The sequence below is a fragment of the Nasonia vitripennis genome (assembly GCF_009193385.2).
Source record: "Nasonia vitripennis strain AsymCx chromosome 1 unlocalized genomic scaffold, Nvit_psr_1.1 chr1_random0002, whole genome shotgun sequence".
NCBI classification, from domain to species: Eukaryota; Metazoa; Arthropoda; class Insecta; order Hymenoptera; family Pteromalidae; genus Nasonia; species Nasonia vitripennis.
The window spans coordinates 3,163,172-3,184,096 of NW_022279588.1; the positions used below are offsets into that span (position 1 = coordinate 3,163,172).

Sequence of the window (20,925 nt, forward strand, 5' to 3'; positions counted from 1 at the left end):
CATTTGTATAAATATATATTATTTTACGTATAGTATTATAGTGACAAAAATAATTTTTATTATGGTATAATAGAGTATAATTGCCCTCAACATAACACCTAATCAAATAACAAAATACATTTACTAATGCATGAATATTTACAGAACAGAAACGAACATGGATACATTGGAAAGGCTGTTACTGAGATCCGATCCGCTGATTTCGCTAAGTCGAAAACTACCAAAAAAATCATCAAAAATTATCTGCTGAGATGAAAAGTTTATTGGTGTACGATAGCGAAGATAAGGAATCAGAGAATGAGTAGTGTTAAAATTGTATATATTAGTTATCTATTAAATGTTATAAAAAAAATAATTTTTCTAAATCTTTTGTAGAATCAACAAATTCCCTAAAATTTAATGATGATTGCATAACAATAATTAATTGATTTGTGATAAAAAAATTATAATAAATACTGCATACTGAAGCAACTATTAAATACTTTAGCAGTAAGCTTTCTATTTGATGGGCTAATGGTGAATTTACTGCAATTTCGGATTCAGCATCGAAAAATACATCGGAAACCCATATCTTTACTCGCCTCTCGAAAATAAATCTATATTACGAGAAATCAGGGTGTTTTTACCCTACTGGAGGGGTTGATTTTTGATTTACTGTGTTTCCGACATCGGATTCAGATTCAGCGTCGAAAAATACATCGGAAACCCATATCTTTTCTCGCCTCTCGAAAATAAGTCGATATTACGAGAAATTAAGGTGTTTTTACCCTACTGGAGGTGTTGATTTTTAATTTACTGTATTTTCGACATCGGATTCGGATTCAGCGTCGAAAAATACATGGGAAACCCGTATCTGCACTTATTTGGAGAATAAATTTTTGTTTTCAATCATTTTATAAATTGTGGAAATAATTATTGCATTTTTTGTTAACTTTATCGATTTTTTAACCTTATATGCGGGTTTATAATACAAAAAAGCTGTATCATATTCCATTCCTGGGTACATCAAGATATGTTTTTAATTGTAAAAAATGTATTTTACTGAATACTCGATCTAAGACTGAATTTGTCCCATTTTTTTTTATTTTGAGACCACTGCGCGCAGTCTGGCGCGGGCTATACTGCGCGCTGAGTATAGATATACGCGCACATAGTGCCGTGTTCTCTGCACGTTGAGTATAGCTATACCTATACTCTCTTCTGCTCTCGGTCAGACGCGCACTATGTTTGCCCTGCAAATTCAAATGTATGATGTGCGAAGAGTATGGACCCCGATAACAGCACGTACTGGGCAACTTTTGACCATGTATGACGAGCACGCGTGCCGTCACTGTGACTCCACTTTGAAGTCATTCGTGGAAAAAAAAGTTAAAATTTTTTTTCTCGCCAACGTTGGCGGCACGAATGCATCATTATGCATGCCCGCGTGCTGGGCACGCGTGACGTCAAGTTGTCTGCTCGGCCTGCCTACACAGTGCGGGCAAAAGTTGACGCCCCGGGGGATCCGATTTCGGTTAGCAATGTGTCGGCATTGTGACGGTACGTCGTGCTGCCCGATTTCGTCAATCCGGGAGCACGCATGCTGGAACACGCGTGCTCGTATCGTGCCGTAAAAATGCAGAAATCCGTGATTCGCCACGGGCGCGATTGTGCCAGCACGCATGCTGGCACGTTGACGACTCGGCGGGCTGGCATTACGCTTGCATTTATGAAGCATGCATGCATTTTCCTGGCGGCACAGCGTGCTGCAAAACTTCGGCACGAGTGCAGCATATCCAGGGCATTTTGTCGACACGCGTAATGACATTTTTCAAAAATTCATGGCGGCATTGTGCTAGCCATTCGTCAGCGCACGTGCCGAATTCCGCAATATACGGTTTTAATCTTTTTACGGATTCCTGCGTTATAAATTATAAGGTTTACTGCAATGTTATCGGAAATAATCGATTTCAGTATTGCGATAAACTTATTTATCAATACTGGCATTTCTTCAACTCGAGTTTTTATGCTTATAAGTTTAAATTTAACAGCTCAAGCTATATAAATAAACAAATGCTCGAGCTCTAGCGCCCTTATTGACCATATGTATTTCAAACGTAAGATCCCAGGTTGAAAAAAGTGTCCGAATGGACTGAGTACTGTGCAGCTAATCGCGGCTAATGGGTTCAAAGACATTCTGTGGATTTTTTTTTCTTTTTATATTGGTGCAGGTGCAGGTGAATCGATTTTTATATCAACCCGCTACTTTTTTTGGGATTTTTGCCGCTCTAAATTGTAATAATAATATATTGATGGCATTTTCACATTGAACGAATACACGATTGTACATAAGCATATACGTGATATTTTTATATAGCGAGCGGTGGAGGGATCAAGTATAGCGGATTCTCGGAAAAACGTTCCTTTTTGCTTTTGCGACTCGTGCGTTAACAGTAAAAATCTTGTCACACTGAATAATCATTGATTATCAAAAGTTATCAGTTACATACACTCGACAATCACCAGTGCTACCGATTAATCAACTCAATTGGGTAAGTTTAATATATTATTTTTATATGTTTATTCGGAAAATTGGGTAATTTGTTTATACACGCCGATTTTCAGGTTAGAAAAATCGCGCGCGTGTGCATAGTTTCTTCCGTGATAATCTAGCTTTCCGGCTTCCTTCGAATTTTTCAACGCATTCGTATTTTTTGCAGATTCCAGAAGAGGTTGCTCACCTGCATTCTTCATCGCGGTGTCCAGCCGTCCAGCAGGTCCAGAGGGAAGCAGCCTACAATTTGCGACTACTTCTCTGGATATTGAGTTTTATTAATCGTTTTTCATTCTCTCTAATTCGCTTTATTCTCTCATAATAATTTCATCTCATATATCACTCATACTTTATCTCATTCTGCCTCTCATTCTCATTATTCATTATATTCAATATATATATTATAATACTTGATGCTAAATCTCTCTGCCACTTTCTGTTTTTGAGCACATTGTCGATCCTGCAACATCATCAGGATCAACCTGCACGCATCGCAGCTATCCTAGCAGTACCTGGGAAATCCAGAGAGATAAGCAGGATTAATCCTATGTTCCCGTATAATTATATAGTATATATTCAATTAATATTGTATTCCGCCTATTCCTAATTCAAATCACAATCTTTCCTCTAAAAACTTCCTCTTATTTACCTTTATTATTCCTCTTATTTTATAAAGTATGTTATAATTATAATTGTGCTTACAGAGCTTGCTGAAAAGAAGCAGCAGAAGACCAACACAATCTACAAGGACAAGTGGCCTTTCAACTTGTTGCAAGGAGTTCAGGCTACTGCTCAGATCTGGGCTACGCCAAGAGGTAGATTTCAACGTCTAACCAGTGAAATTGCGTGCCCACATATGTGATCAAAGGGTTTAAGCGAAACTGTCCTGTGATGATGGCTACGATTATTAGTTTCAGCATAATTTTTTAAATAGCAAAATTTCAGCTACCTAGCTGCAGCAGAAGGCACACAGCATGAAAATATAAGATTTTCAGATTTGGACTATCCGTAACAGCTACTCACTTGTAATGACACTTTCTCATGCCATTTGCTTTCTGCTGAAGCTAGGTAGTTGAAATTTTGCACAGATTTCATAAATCATGCAGAAACAACCAACCATATTAATTTTTACTCAACTACGTTAGTTGCCCGTATTTTGAATTGGCGTGGCTGATTTCATGAAAAAATTATCGAGGTGGATTTTCGTATCCAAATGACTTGTAGAACTGTTTTGCATTCTATTTGTAGGTGTGGAAAAGTATAACTACTTTGCGTGTCACCTCGAGATATATTTTTTATCTTCACATTTAGGTGTGCAAATTTATATGTTAAACAGTGCTTTTGTTAATTTATTCTGAGGTGACATGTAAAACCATTATACTTTTCTACACTTAAAAATAGATTGCAGAACAGTTCTGTAAGTCATTTTGATAAGAAAAAAATCCTTGACAGTTATTTGGACTAATGACCGTCAGCAAATCAAAATAAGGGCTTGGGTCTCTGGGTCAAGATTACATCTGACTTGTTTCAGTGAAATTTAATATGGTTAGCGGTTTCAGCATATTTAATCTAGTGTCTGTGTAAAATTTGAACTATGTAGCTGAAATAGAAAGCCCATGGCATGAAAGTAAAAGATTTTTGGTTGTCGACATGAGACATGTTATGACACTTTTTCATGCCATTTGCTTTCTGCTGAAGCTAGGTAGTTGAAATTTTGCACAGATACTTCATAAATCATGCAGAAACAACCAACCATATTAACTTTTACTCAACTACGTTAGTTGTAATCTTGACCTAGAGACCCATGCACGTATTTTGAATTGGCGTGGCTGATTTCATGAAAAAATTGTCGAGGTGGATTTTCGTATCCAAATGACTTGTAGAACTGTTTTGCATTCTATTTTTAGGTGTGGAAAAGTATAACTACTTTGCGTGTCACCTCAAGATATATTTTTTATCTTCACATTTAGGTGTGCAGTATATTATGCAATACTATTTTTCTTTGAGACTGTTGTGCTTATCTACGGTGACATGCAAAGTAATTATACTTTTCTACACGTAAAATTATAATGGAGAACAGCTGTGCAAGTCAGTTTGATAAAGAGATTCTCCTTGGCAACTGTGTGAAAGAATCACTATCATTAAGTCAAAATGCGTGCCCACTTATGTCAGTGATGGGTCTAAGGGTCTGGATAAAGGCCATGATTATCTGTTTTAGCAGAATTTTTATATTATCTGTGCAGAATTCCAGGTCCCTAGCTGCAGTAGAAAGCACACAGCATGAAAATATAAGATTTTCAGATTTGGACTATCCGTACCAGTTACTATATACCCTTTATATTGATACTTTCTCATGCCATTTGCTTTCTGCTGAAGCTAGGTAGTTGAAATTTTGCACAGATGATATAAAAATTATGTTGAATCTGAAATATTACTTATTTTTACTAATTCAAGTTAATTGTAAACTTGTAAAGAGATCCATGCCCGCATATTGGTTTGGCGAGGGTAATTTCTTCACCGAGTTATTTTAGAGGATCTCTTTGTCAAAATTACCTGTACAGCTGCATTTATATGTATTTTTTATATACAATATAAATAAATTATATTCTAATTTTAATTTTGCTTCCACAGCTTGCTGAAATAAAGAAGCTGCAGAGGACCACAACATCCAAGTTGCTGTCAGGAGTTCCAGCTACTACTGCAAGATCTGGGCTACGCCAAGAGGTAGAGTTCATCATCTGCTGATTGTGTAAACCGCCTCAAAGAATAAGCTGCGCTGATTATCGGGAAGTACGATTTTGATTTGAAATATGCATCGAATTTTAACTATGCGCAGTAGGAAGCGTTTGCAAGATTGTTAGCCTGCGTATAGAGCCGAAATATTAAGATTATGTGAAAGAGCTTCCGAATATGTACCGTCGGTTCAGAATCGTTGCACCGCCATTGTAGAACCCCCGTCTATCGCCCGAACGAGCCGGATCTCGATGAACCCCGCCCGGCGAGCTGTCTGGATGATGGTGCGAATGATAGGGTTATTAACAGCCCGAATGAGAGTGATCGCGACGAGAGTGAGAGTGAATGTGAATCGGTTTTATGCGATGGTATAGAGAGCGTACACGATTTTGAAGATAGGCTTGCTACAGTTTTTGCTGAGCAGAACGTGACCCACACGCAGATCAGGGCTATCATGCAAGTGATAAAAACACACGGCTGTTTTTCGAGTATACACGTGGACCCGAGAACTATTTTAAAAACTCCAAACTACTCTGCCCCTATCACTCAAGTAGCTGGAGGCGAGTACCTTCATTTTGGCGTAGAACGGGCTTTGCTAAAGATATTGTCTTCGACTTCCCCACATTTGCGGAAAGAGCATATACAAATAGATTTTAGTACAGACGGTGCTTCTCTTGATAAAGTAGGTAAGATCGCTTTGTGGCCGATTCAAATCAGAATAGCAAACTTTGGTAATCGTTTTGCATCAGAGATCGTCGGAGTATTTAAAGGGAACAAAAAGCCAACGAGTGCGAAAGATTTTTTTCAACCGTTTAATCGAGATGTGCGTCAGGTTATTCAGAGCGGTGTAGATTTCATGGGTAAACATTTTTCCGTTGATTTGAGATGCTTTGTCGCCGTTGCTCTTGCTCGTTCGTTTTCGTTAGGTCACCGTTCACATAGTTCTAGGGCTCCGTGTTCGAGATGTTGGGTTCCCGGTCAAAATATACGTCCAGGAGTGATGGTGTATACGGGGATCGATCATAGACCTCGTACACAAGAGGAATACCTTGAAAAATTGGACACGGATCACCATAGCGTAGGTATAGATTGCCCTCTAATCGATCTCAGTCTTCATATAAATTTGGTCAAGAGTACGGTCTTCGACTATATGCACCTCGTCTGTTTGGGTGTAATGGGAAAAATTTTTCAAGGATTAATAGATGGTAGGTTCGTCAAAACCGCTAAAATCGCTGTCGCGAATCTTGTACGAATCCTCGATGATCGACTAGAGCAAGTAAAAAATTACTGCCCGCAAGATTTTGCTCGAAAACCAGTCGACATCAACCACCATGGCAAATTTAAAGCCACCTAATTGAGACAGTTGCTTCTATATACCGCTCCTGTTATCTTCAACGGTTCAGTTAATCCCGCTCTTTATTTGCATTTTCTTCTGCTTCACGCATCCATAAGAATTTTATTCAATGCTCATTTTACACCTGAATCTGTAGCTTACGCTGAAAACTGCATCAAGCTCTTCGTTCAAACAGCCTCTGACGTGTATGGTATAGAATTTTTGTCGTACAATATTCATACTTTGTTGCATCTTGCCGATGATTTTAGGGCTTTCGGGGCGTTAGATTCTTTTTCAGCTTTTCCTTACGAAAGCAATATGTCGTATTGCCGAAAATTATGCAGGAAGCCTAGCCAGTACTTGCAACAAATTGCCAACCGTAGAGCGAAAACTGTGGAACAGATTCTTCCAAACACATCGATGCGAATCTGTTGAAATTCATCGGTGCTCATGCGAGAGGTCCTGTACCATTGATCGATGGTTCGACCGTGTTAAGTATAAGTACATTTGTGCTAGTGCACGAGTCAGCGGTGTTCGTGTGAGCGCGTGATGTATGAGTGAGAGAGAGTGGAAAGGGAACTCTAGTTCCAGGGCGCTCGCTTGAAAGAGAGTTGTCAGAGACTATAGTATAGAGTCCTCGGTAGTAGCATCACGCTTAATATAATTATTATCTAGTCTTACGTTTTATTATATTAAATTACACTTAATAAATACTTAATAGTGTATTTATTTTCCACCACCTTATCAGACCGATTACGAACAATATAGAAAAGTAGTTACCGGAGACGTCCATTTCTCTCTTCTTCGACCGGATAGTACAGTTTATCTTCGAAACGGATTCATCGGAATAATTCAAAATATCGTCAAATCCGACGATTACTGCTATATCGTTTTAAAAACTTTCGCAAAAATTGAAAATTTGTTTGATCGTCCTTGCTCTTCATCATTAATCGGAGTTTTTTTATGCTCTGCTTTAAGTACCGAGGTAAGAGTTATGGGTCTCGATCAAGTCACCGACAAATGCTTTCGGATGCCGTATTGGCCGGTAGACGCTCATACGAAAGAGGCTGCTTCTAATTTTTTTGTCGTTGTCAAAATCGTGTCGGCTCATTTCGATACGGAATAATAGGATAATAACCTAGGATATTATATCATTCTTCCCATTAGGTACCTTATTGATAATCGTTGAAATTTACTCATTATTATTTCTTCTGACAGCAAAATGTCGAAGAATACGGGAGCAATTCCAGTGTCCGCTGCACATTCCAAGATATCGGAGTTGATGTCATCCACCCCCTCAAGGAGCTTCTTCGCTCAGCCCGCTGGCCAAATGGCCGTTGCACCGCCGCCTAAACCGCACGCCAAGAAGAACAAGAAGAATAAGAAAGATAAAAAAGAGAAGAATATAAAGGACAAGAAGAACAAAAATGAGAAGAAGAAGGACAAGCGCTCTAAATTAGTGCCACCACCGTCATCATCACAGCCCGAAGCATCGTTGTCGTCATCGTCGTCGTCGTGGCAAGCCCACAACGACGGTTTCTCTGCGTCGCAGCCTCAACCGACTCTCAATCATAGGTTGCAGGAGCAACGAGCGTCGACATCAAAGCAACAGCAACCACCGAAGCAAGGATTGTCGACACGCCCTCAGATGATGGATTTTCGTCGACCGAATGCTGTAGGAATTGCAGCATCTTCCTCGACAGCTTCTCTCACCGCCTCCGAAACTGCGCAAATGGCCAAGATTTTAGCCACAAAAATCGATAATTTGGACAAAAATTACAAGTATATTTTGCGCCATACTACTTAAAAATAATTATTCTGATTTACATATTTATCATATTAATTGAATTTTATTTATTTACAGATCAGTGGACCAAAGACTCGTCAAGCTGGAGGAATTAATGCAGTATTTTGAACACATTTTATTTCTATCCCAAGTATTTTAAGAGCTTTCAACGCTCTAATATTTCCTTTTTTTCAGTTCCGTGCACGAAATGGTAAAAGGAATTACCAACAGGCAGAAGCCAAAGGTGGCAGTTCGTCCTGAATATCTGCCTTTTAAAACTTCGGCCGATATCGTCGCATTTGATTTTGCTGGTGATGAGGCGTACGACAAACTTGTAAGTATCGGCATTTTTTATCGGTATAAATTAATTTCTTATACTTCTTTTTAAATTTGAAAACTTTTTTTAGGTAAATTATCTGATCAGCCTAGGTGGTGCTAATTACATCGACTCAGCGGCCAGATATCTGAATGAGTGCGTCAAGGTAGACGAGGACATTTTTCGACATGTCACTTGGAGTTCCTCCAAAAGAGATGGTGTTCTGGCCTTGAAGGAAAGCAAGTTTGCCAAGGCTTGCAGGGGTACGTTCAATGTTTTTATTTAATTATTAATTTTATCTTAAAATTAAATTTTTTTTCAGTGGCAATGCCGTTCGATAAGAAGACCTTACTCGCGCCACAGGACGACGATTTTACCATTGCCATGACAAGAGCATTAAAAAGCGCCAAGGAAGGCTTTCGTCGCAAGATGAAGAGGCCTGCACAAAACCCTGCTCCTTGGGATCAGCCAGAAGTTCAGCGTCAACGTCTCGAAGAACAGCAACAACGAGAAGAGGCCAACGACCGTGATGATGGCGAGGGCAACGGCGCTAATGCCAAGGACAACGGCGCTAATGCTGAAGACAACGGCGCTAATGCCGAGGACAACAATGGCCAACAGGACAACGATGGCAGCGGCGACGAGAGCGACAACAGGAGCAGCGACGACAGCAGCACAGACGACAACAGCAGCGGCACCGAGGACGACAACCATGGACGAGACTCCGACAGCGATGCCACCGATATATTTGGAGAAACTTAGTTTTATACTTAATTTTTTATAATTTCAGCCACTTCACTCACTCACTCACTTCTTATTCTATTTAACAAATATATTTCTTTTCAGCTAAAAAGTACACATGTTGCCTTTTATAATACATTGTTTTAGTTGTTTTTTGTAAACATGTGAACTTTTTTACGTTCTCTGACATTTTAGTTCAAAATTATGTTTATTTTTGTTTATTTATATTTAATCTAAATAAAAAAAATGTCAGGGGGCGTACACGGAGGGGCTGCCCCTCATGTGGATGAGTCTCACGGAGAGAGGCGAGGTCGGGGCCTCTCTCACCACCCCCCTTTAAAAACCCTTATTATTCATTCTTTCTCACTGACTCGCTCACTCACTCACTCTCTCATTAAGTTATTTCTTATTCTATTTAACAAATGTATTTCTTTTCAGCTAAAAAGTACACATGTTGCCTTTTATAATACATTGTTTTAGTTTTTTTTTGTAACATGTGAACTTTTTTACGTTCTCTGTAATTTTAGTTCAAAATTATCTTTATTTTTTTTATTTATATTCATTTAAATAGAAAAAATGTCAGGGGCCGTACGTGGAAGGGCTGCCGCTCATGTGGATGAACCTCACGGAGAGCGGCGACGTCGAGGCCTCTCTCACCATCCCCCTTAAAAATCATTATAATTCAATTTACTCCATATTATAATACTCGTTGCTAATTATCTCTGCGTTTTTCTGTTTTTGAGCACATCGTCGATCCTGCAACATCATCAGGATCAACCTGCATCCATGTCAGCCCTTGCAATACCTGGGAAATGCAGATAGAGGGTAAGCAGCATTAATCCTATGTTCCTATATAACTATATTATAATATTTAGTAAATAATGTATTCTGCCTATTCCCAATTCAAATCACAATCTTTCCTCTAAACATTTCCACTTAATACCTTTATTATTCCTATTATTTTATTGAGCATTTACTAATTTAATAATTGTGCTTAAACAGATTGCTGTAAAGAAGCTGCAGAGGATCTAAACCAATCTGTATGGATAGCAGGTGGCCTTCCATCTTGCTGCCCGGAGTTCGAGATACTACTGAGATCTGTCAAATCCCTAGCGGCAGCAGAATTTACTACCCTTTAAAGACACTTTCTCATGCCATTTGTTTTCTGTCGAAGCTAGGTAGTTCAAATTTTGCACATATACGGAGAGATGCGAGGTCGGGGCCATTCTCACCACCCCCCTTATACAAGCCTCACATTGTTTATTAATAGAATGATTTCTTTTTCAGCAGCAAATCTAGCCACAACATCAAGAGCTGGCCGGAGCACCGAGAGAAGCAGTACCAGCAGCAGCTGTTTTTCACCTCGCAGATGGAAGATTTACCCCAGGAGTCCATCAACGAAGAAGAGAAAATTTTTGCGTTGCTGCTTGTGACAATATAATAATAGATATAGCGATAGATTTATTATCTTATCGTATAGATTTATGTTTTTAATAATTACGAAATTTTCGATGTTTTGTAAAATAGTGTTAAAACTTTATTAAATTTGTTATTGTAAATATTGCACTGGTAAATGTTATTGTATTAATAATTATAAGTATTTTAATAAATTTATAATAAAATTATTTGTTTGCAAGTCATTTATATTGGAGGCTCATATCCTCCAATAAATGCGGGCAGGCGCGATTCCGGGAATTTCGGGAAATGCCTGCAACAAGCGGGCACGGAATCCCAAAAATGCCGGAAAATGTGCGCACAATACCCCCACAAACCCCCATATATTGCCTGCACACGATCGGCACGCGTGTCAATTAAAAGCAAATTTTTTTCAGAATGCAAGCACGATGCCGCCAAATACTCGCCACAGTGCCCGCAAAAGGCTTGCACGCATGCAGCATTTCAAAGCACGCCTGCCGTCAAAATGCTCTTGCACATGCTCGTCATATGACCGGTATCTGCACAGGTACCTGGCAGTCACGCGTGACAGCGTTTTGGAGCACGCTAGACGGTACCGTGACCGCACGGTGTCCGCACAATGTTTTTGGGGGGGAGGGGAGCTGCCACTTAAACCAACATTATATTGCAAAAGTTTTATGCTATTCTCATGACAATATTTTTCTAGATTTTCGCTGTATCGAATAAGTAAGGAAGCCTATTTATACGATATAAGAACTGTACATGTCACCGCCGTGTCGAAATTTGTATCCTACAGTAACATATATATCTAAATGACAATAATTCACATATACAGTAACATATATATCTAAATGAAGAAAGAATGTATTGAAAAAAAGCATTCCAATACAAAAAATACAGAAATTTTTGCAGCATCTATAGTTAAACAGTGGTTTATTGATCACATCGTGGAACCTCTTCTCACTAACATAGAGGAATTTGAAGAGCAAGATTCTGGTTGGACTTTTCATTACATTGTCAATATACAAATTAACATGAATGTATTTAATCCAATACATACTAGTTGCTCGTATACCTCTGCCAGAATTTTTGGTTAAAAAAGAAGCGTGCATAAATCTTAAAAATTCTGATAATCAATGCTTCAAATGGGAAATTCTATCTGCCTTACACCCTGTTCCATCAAAAAAACATCTAAATCGAGTGACAAATTATTTACCATACGAAGATGAACTTAATATGAGTGGAATCAAATTTCCAGTTTTACTGAAAAAAATTCCAAAGTTTGAGAAGCAAAACAATAGAATTTCAGTAAATGTTTTTGGACTTGATGAGAGAAGTATTGTACCTCTCTATCTGACATCAGAGAAAAAAGAAAACCATGTAAATCTTCTTTTACTCACCGAAGTGGACACTGACTCTTTGGAAGAGAACATATCTCACTTTGTGTATAAAAAAATCTGACACGCTTAGTAAGTGATAATCTTGCACGTAGAAAGAAGAAAAGGTTTATATGCGATCGATGCTTAAATTTTTTCTCAAGTAAAAAAAATTAGCAATACATGAAAAACACTGCAAATTCCTAAACGATTATAAAGTTAAACTCCCTGCAGAGGGCAGATATTACGTAGAGTTTAAAAACTATAGTTTTAAAGAAAAAGTACCATTTATAATTTATGCTGATTGTGAATGGCTATTAAAACCACTTGAAAGTGAAGACGATGGTGAGAGCAATACAACGCCTATGCAAAAGCATGAAATTTATAGCATTGGCTATTATTTTAAGTGTGCTTACGATGATACTCTATCTGTATGTAGATCCTACAGGGGTGTTGAAACCGCTCGCTTGTTTGCTGAAAATCTGCGAATTATTGAGATGAGTGTCGCCGATTTATATAAAAATGCTATACTTATGACTCCTCTCACGTTGGACGAAATAATCAGTTATAATACTGCTACTGTCTGTCATATTTGTGAAAAAACATTTTTGGGCAGTAATGTGAAAGTTCAAGATCATTGTCACCTTTCAAGAAAATATCATGATGCTGCACATGCTGGTTGCAATCTCAATTATCAAGATTCTAGAATTATATCTGTAATATTTCACAATTTAAGTGGTTATGATGCTCATTTTATGTAGTTAGTAACGAATCATTTTCCTGGGCAGGTCTATTTACTTCCTATAACAAAAGAGAAGTATATTTCGTTTACGAAGAGTGTGGCGAATAATGATATTAAATTCAAATTTATTGATTCTTTTCGTTTCATGCCTTTATCGCTCGAAAAATTATCCTCGTGTCTCGAAGAATATAAGATCATCGATAGAGAATTTTCAAGCTTAGAAAAAGAAAAAATTAATCCGCTGACGAGAAAAGGTATGCTCCCATATGAGTACGTTACTTCGTGAGATAAATTGGATCAAACGACTTTACCTGATCTGGACAAATTTTTCAGTACACTTAATGATTCTGAAATAAGCATGAAAGACTATGAACATGCGCAAAATGTACACACATATAATGATAATGACGAATCTTAAAGTAGTTATTGATCTTTTTTATTTCTATAAGCTGTATAAAGTTTTAGTGTGATCGAATAATTCAATAGGTAATTAAGTGGATATTACGTTAGAATAATTAAAAATGGGATTATTAAATAGATTTGTCCGTATGTTGTGTGCAATAATAACTTTCTCTGTATCTGGCGAAATTGAATTATACATAACTTCCTTTTAATTTTGATCTTGCTACATGTCATCGATTGACGAGCCAAGCTTGATATTGTAGATTATTTATTTGATATTGTTCGTTGTCTAAAACTAAAGTGTGTTATTGAAACAATCACTAGAACAGAGATGAGATTTGCTAGTGTTATTTTTGTGTATGTAAGAATAGGAGCTAAGAATGACTGTCTTACCTCATACAAAAATTAAGGAATTTCAGAATTTTTAAAATAAATTGCTGCTTTTGCGTAGAGATTATTTACCGGTTGTGGATCTTTTTAGCAGAAAAAGATAATGGTATGCTTTCTGCTGCATATTTTTTGTTTGGCTTTGAGAACATATGTACATGTTCTCTGGACAGTAGAGCATAAATATGCTAACTTCGAGCGAATCAATAAATTTCTTTTTCTCTCATTTCATTAATGGAACACAACACCTTTGAATCCTGAAAAAAAGAATTATGAGTAAAATTGACAAAATTAAAGTAAATCATTTGAAATTTTTTTTAGTGATATTTAGTATAAATACCTTTAACTTTACCGTGCTAAAACCTTAATTATCCCTGCTGGACCATTATGGCACTCGGTGCAATGTTTTGAGAAATTTTTGCACTGTCCGTAAGATTCATCCATCATTTAAATTTGTATTTCCTAATAATATAACAATTGCTCCTTCTTTTGATTTTTTATTTATATGGTAGAAGGCTCTAGTGTTAGTTTATTTGTAAAATCAAATGGTAAATCAGTTCTTAAATTTTTGTCGTTATGATTAAACATTGAATCTATATTATATATTGTAACGAGGAACAACGTCCCTCGCCACGCCGGTAATCGAGACAGGATAGAGAGTGACGAAATAGGGCGGCGTTGGCTCAATCAGTAGCACGCGCGCCTAGAGATCTCGGGAGCGCCGAATCGATTCTCGGTCCCGGCGTCTCTTTTTGTGATTTTCTCCTCTTACGTCAAAAGTCTCACCCCGTTACAATATTCTTCAACTTCACCTTCCATTTTTGATAAAATTTCATTATTAATACTTAGTACATCTGTATTTTTTTGAGATAAAATTACTCTTTCATTAATATTTTGTTTGTTAAAGCTACCACCATACGTTTTATCAATAATATTGTTAGTGCATAAAATTCCTTTTGGTATTTAAACTACTACGTTGATACTTTCAAAATTAGTTGGCAATATTTCATCACCAACATTTAAAAGCCATTTGTATCTTTAATTGAAATTTACTAAAAATCAAATGCACAATATAATTTTCTTATAAAATACAATTCAAATGAAATATTCGTTTAGTAATCCATAAATAAAAATTAAGAATTCATTTTTATTATAATGTATATACAATCTTTTGAGTATACTAAATATTATAACAATATAACTGATGATGAAATTAAAATCATCAAACTTTTTTAAAACATTTCTAATCCGTGCTACAACGCATCCCAAAGACACATATGTAATTTCTATTATTTTTACAAAAAAAAAAACTAATTTCAAATATAATCCTTTATAAAATTGATAATAAAATAAAATTTATGAAATTTATTTTACAAATAGTTACAAATTTTAATACATTTTCTTTGTAATTACTATATTAAAAAAGTTTAGGATTGAAATACAACGAGCATTAGAGTCCTTGATTATCTACACTATATTAAAACACTAAAATGAGCAATTATGTATAAATTCACCGGAACTAGTGAATCATTCTGGGATGATAATTATTTTATGATAGATATGTGGTACGAACATAAATACATAATCCTACTACAAAAAAAATCAGATTTAAGTACTTTTTCGATAAAGAATGGTTCACAAAAAGTGACCGGGTTATGAAACATTTCACATAAATTACATATTGGTATAAAATAATGATAAATATTTATATTTATGTGATTTTTTTGGTGTTGATTAGAAATAAAATATATGTATACATATATCAAAAACACAGTAAGATTGGTCCAGATGTGTCGGATGCTCTAAATCATAATCTTTTTAGAGAAATATGGCAAATATGTTTATTTTTATTTATAATCTGAATTATTTTTTAATCATATGCGCCACATAGATACATATGTATGTTTCACATATATCATTAGTAGTGATCTTGAGATTTGGTCCAGATGAAAAGGATGCTGCGAATAATAATCATCTGTGCAGATATGATCTTGTTTCATGCTTGTTTTTGCAAAGAAGCCTGGAAATGATACTATTATAAATGATTATTTATATCAATATTAGTTGTAAGTTTGCTCTCTGCGTTTTACGGAGTGGAGACTGGCGTTAATTATTAAATGTGACATTTTTAATAGCCAATTAGCCAATTAATATAGAATTTATATTTTAGTTATGTATAATTAATGGCGATTACTCAGTCAATCAATATATTATTTAAATTTTGGTAATGTATAATTAGTGGCAATTATTCGACCAATCAAAAAATAATTTAAATTTGAGTAATGTACTATTAGTGGAGATGACGCAGATTTCAGTAATGTACTAATAGTGAAGAGTTCTCAGCAAATCAATATATAATTTATACTTTAGTATTGTTGTATTAGTAGCGATTACCCAATCAATCAAAAGATACTCTATATTTTAGTAATGTTTACCAAATTCATATAATTAATTTCTGAATATATTAGAATAGACTATGTTTTTTGTGTAAATTTTCATTTCGTCGTTTAATTTTTATTTTTTAAATTCATTATTCGTAATATTTTTATTATTTTTGTATGCAGTTTTATCATTTAAAAATTTTTAATTTCTCTTATGATGTTGTTCTTGATAATTTATGTGCTTGATAAATATAAACCAACTTTGTCAAACGATTGGCCTTGAGATTTATTTACTATCATAGCAAAGCTAAGTCTTATTGAAAATTGCCTTCTAACCATACCAAATGATATTTTATCTAGTGATAGAGCTAAATCGATACGAGGCAAATAATACTTGTTTACCGGAAAATTTTCCAGTAATAATTTCTGCTGTAAAAACATATTGTTTCATATCTTTAATTATTAAACTTGTATTATTACAAAGACCACCATCAATGTCTAAATTTTTTAAGCTACTAATTATTGCACCTTCTTTTAATATTAATTTATATGGTGGCAATCCATTAGGTGTTAATGAATTCAAAAATTCTGTAAGTATCGTGTTTGCCAATTTGTCATCTGCGTCACTTTGGATTCGATCATCACTATAGTATATATAGTGGTCTTCATCTATTCTTTCAACTATACTTTTATTTATTTTTAGTAAATTAGAATTTAACAGTGACGATATAACTTTATTATTTAATGTCGAATCATTAGGATAATTTTATGTCCAAAAATTTCTGTCATTAAATCATTTTCACAAATAAATTGTTTTGGTATTTCTCTTATATTATTTTCTAATTCATATTTAGTCATATTTTTGTTGTCACCCATGGCAAGTAACCTATTTTTAAATTTATTATCTAGATTTTGTAATCGTAGATTCTTACTTCATGATAGTCTCGAAAATTTTGACTATAAAAAACTCCTTTTTACAGGTGTTTTAAGGATTTTTGTTCTATTTCCATGCAACACTATAGGCAGGGTTTGTCTAAATTTACTAGATGTTACAATAACTTTCCTTGCAAAAGGAAGGTCATTTTTACATATATCACGAAAACATTTATCAATTGCTTCAAAAGCATGTTTTGAAACCATTGATATTTCATCCCAAATTATAATTTTTACATTTTTAATATGTTTACCATATTTTAAATTAGGACAAATATTACACGTTGTTTGTTCATTAATATTTAATGTTAATTTGAAAATACTATGGACAATTTTTCCATTATATAATAAATTAGCAACAATACCAGTCCAGGCCATTGTAATGAACGGAAAATTCATTGAAATTAAATATTTAATCATCACGTTATGTAAATAACTCTTACCACTACCACCGAGACCATCGATAAAATAATATTTATTTCCTATACTAGCATTAATGATCAGATCATACATTTTTTTTTTGATCGGTAGACAAAGAATTAATTAATGTTTCTAAATTTTCACCATCTTTACATACTTGTAATTCGTTATTATATTCTTCACCATCGTAATTATTTTTAATACTATATATATGTATGGAAATCGTTTAATCTCAACCCATGTAATGATAAACTACTTCCTATGTTTTTTAAAGGTCTTTGTTCTGCTTGAATTTTTGGTAATTTCGGGTCCATAGAGTGACATTTATATTTATCGTATAATTCTAACGAATTAATAGGTCTTTAAAATACAAGAATGTATGCAAATAATTCACACATGGATTTTGGAAACTTGAATACTGCAGCTTCTGCCAAACATTTATTCCATTCTTCATCAGTACTGATAATACCTCTTGATATACAAGCATTTCCATATTTATCATAAATAATTCCATCTACAGTACGTATATCCGCAAATGATTTTGCACCACGTACATGTAATAATAAAAGTCGTAGGAAAAATGCTTCACGCTTATTTAGATTCACAAAATACATTCTACTAATAAGAGCTTTTTACACATTTTTTTCTTTTATTCCATTTATTTGTTTTTTTATTGAAAACATAATGGTACGGAATTTCGTGATATAAATATTGCGTTGCATTTTTCTCTTCTTTATTTAAGTCAAACCAAGATGTCAATGTAGTATGGACATTTTTATCAATCATTTCGTGTTCACATCCTTCTTGATAATAAACATATTGTTTATCTTCTTCATGAACAGCTAATCTTTTAATTGCATAAGATTGCTCATGTAGTAAAACTTCCCATATGCGATATATAGCTTCAGGTGCACATGCATATCTGGTGGAGAGATGTGATATTTCATTATATTTATATGTATCGTTATTTTCGTTTACATTGTCTTCATTACCTGGATTATGTTTATTTGCAAATTTCACAAGAGCTGTATCAGGACCTTTATGAAAATATTTCAATAAATATTTTATAGCTTTAATCATACTACATATTTCTACATTAATATGACATTCTAAAAGTAATAATAAATATGTATTATACGGTACGACAAAACTATTATTTGCAATCCTATGTTTTAAAAACGTAATTTTGTTATTATTTTTTCTTCGTCGGTAAGAAGGGTCACCATCAGGATTATAGTGGGTTTGATTGACATAACGTTTAGGAAAATTTTGTAGTAAAACGTGTTTCATCTTCATTCATACAAACACAATTTTTATTTTGTGATCCACAGGGACCGTGTATCATATTATTTTTTAATATATTATACAATCTTGGATATTCATTTTCATTTTGTATTTCAGCCCGCGTGAAAATATTATATGAGACCTTATATGAGATCTTATATGAGATCTCATGTAGATCTCATGTAGATCTCATATAGATCTCATATGACTGAAATTCGTACTGAGATCCATGAGATTTATATAAGATGTATATGAGATCTCATATGCGATCTCATATACATCTCATATAAATCTCATATGGATCTCAGTACGAATTTCAGTCATATGAGATCTCATATAATATTTTTACGCGGGAGCACTTATGATAGAGTCAATTTGATCAGTATCTCGAAATTTATCATTCGTATGCAACCATAATAACATATAAATATGTGGTAATCCCCTTTCTTGAAATTCTATTACGTAAACATAACCTTTAACTCTACCAAAAATATTATTTTTTAGTAGTTCGGTTTTTAAAATTTTAATTTGTTCATGGAAGACTTGAGATCAAATCCGGACGATCTATTATGCTTTGATACGGTAATAAATTCTCTTGAATTCCCTTCTAATTAGGATTACATGTCATTGTTATAAAAGTATTTGGTTTTCCGTCGACTTGTAGTTAAGTCATTGAATCTAAATAATTTTGTTGTATTGATTTAGGACTACCTATATAAGATGATGGTAATATTACCATTTTTCCAATTCGAGAATTATCAATATTTGCCCGATTAGAAACGTGATCCATTAATCCTTTATACATTTAATTTTTTAATGAATGCAATAATTGTGCTTGGTGAATATGTAAGTAATATAATCGACATCCTTCGATCCTTGTCCAAACAACAACAATAAATTGTTGTGATAAATTTTATAAATTCAAATAAGGATTGAAATCACCACGTATGCTTAATCTATATGAATAAACCTGTAGTGTAGATATATTATTATTTTTATATCTTTTTTTTTTGTACATTTTATATAAGGTTACAATCCTAGATAACCAAAAGGAAATATCAAAGACTGTGTTACTGGGTCAAGATGTTTACTGAAAATATTTATTTGTTATGGTTTTTCAATTTTTTGATAAATACGTATATCACGGTCAAACGGAGGTTCGCCATCATTTCCTATGTATACAATAGCAACTTCATTTCATGTTGCGAAATATGATTTATTCTTTGTATGATGATCACGTGTTAATGACATGACTATTTCAGGAGGTGTAATGATATTATTATTATGAGCATTAATAATTTCTTCATTTTCTATTTCATACATCATTTTATATGCTTTTGCAAAAGGATTTTTTAAAGACAACGAAGTACAGAAAAATTCGTGTGTTTGAATCGGATTTATCAATTTTATAGTTATTTGCAATTTCATTGTAAATAATATACAATTTGCCATATTTCGGGTTTTTGTTTTCATTCGGATGTAATGAATATGAATTATGATATACCTGTCTACATATCTTTAATACTTGTGGCCCCGGATTGTTAAAGTATACTAATTTAGACCCAAAACTGGCAAATGCAAATAAATTATTGCAACCTTTTATATTTTTCTTAAAATTAATACCTTTGAAATTATTTTTAAATAATAGATCCTTCAATTCTTGAGAATATGGTGTGTTATCATCAAGAATAACCTTATTTTTATGACAATGATTGTATTTTTTATCGTAGAATATTGCTCCTTTAAAATGTTTTGCTTTACAAAACTCACATTCATTATCTAATATATATATATATATATATATATATATATATATATATACACACTCTCTCTCTCTCTCTCTATTAAATTTACTTAAGGGGGCCTCCAGCCTGGGTTCAATCCTACAAAAAAACAACAAAATATTCGTTCGATAAAAATTTTTTCTTTTTACGTACATTAAAAAACAAAAGATATCTACTAAAAATATTTACAATATACACTTTTCCTACCGAAAAATATCATATATATACCATATAAAATCACTGACCAAAATTCATGACATTTTACTACATAAATAAATGTTTTTAGTCACTTGCCACGGCTTTGTGAAATATCCGGATCGTCTTCTTTACTCTACCAGAGCTTAAAATGTACCTTAAA

The 20,925-nt window shown here is 34.2% G+C and overlaps 2 protein-coding genes across 4 annotated transcripts in view; both read left to right on the forward strand.

Moving 5' to 3' along the window:
• The window catches only part of LOC100117809 (rab GDP dissociation inhibitor beta), a 139,690-nt gene that overhangs the window by 54,329 nt on the left and 64,436 nt on the right, over window positions 1-20,925 (forward strand). The gene's annotated exons all lie outside the window — the stretch shown is intronic.
• LOC103317541 lies at window positions 1,214-9,561 on the forward strand. Of its 2 annotated transcripts, XM_032601228.1 has the most exons (8): window positions 1,214-3,101; window positions 3,238-3,348; window positions 5,165-5,257; window positions 7,818-8,381; window positions 8,464-8,505; window positions 8,581-8,719; window positions 8,793-8,964; window positions 9,024-9,561. In XM_032601228.1, the coding sequence occupies exons 4-8, from the start codon at window positions 7,822-7,824 to the stop codon at window positions 9,461-9,463; spliced, it is 1,353 nt and encodes a 450-aa protein (XP_032457119.1). In that variant the 5' UTR covers window positions 1,214-3,101; window positions 3,238-3,348; window positions 5,165-5,257; window positions 7,818-7,821; the 3' UTR covers window positions 9,464-9,561. The 2 variants fall into 2 exon arrangements, with proteins under 2 accessions (XP_032457119.1, XP_032457120.1); XM_032601229.1 differs by lacking the exon at window positions 1,214-3,101 and having other exon boundaries at window positions 3,237-3,348; window positions 5,165-5,323.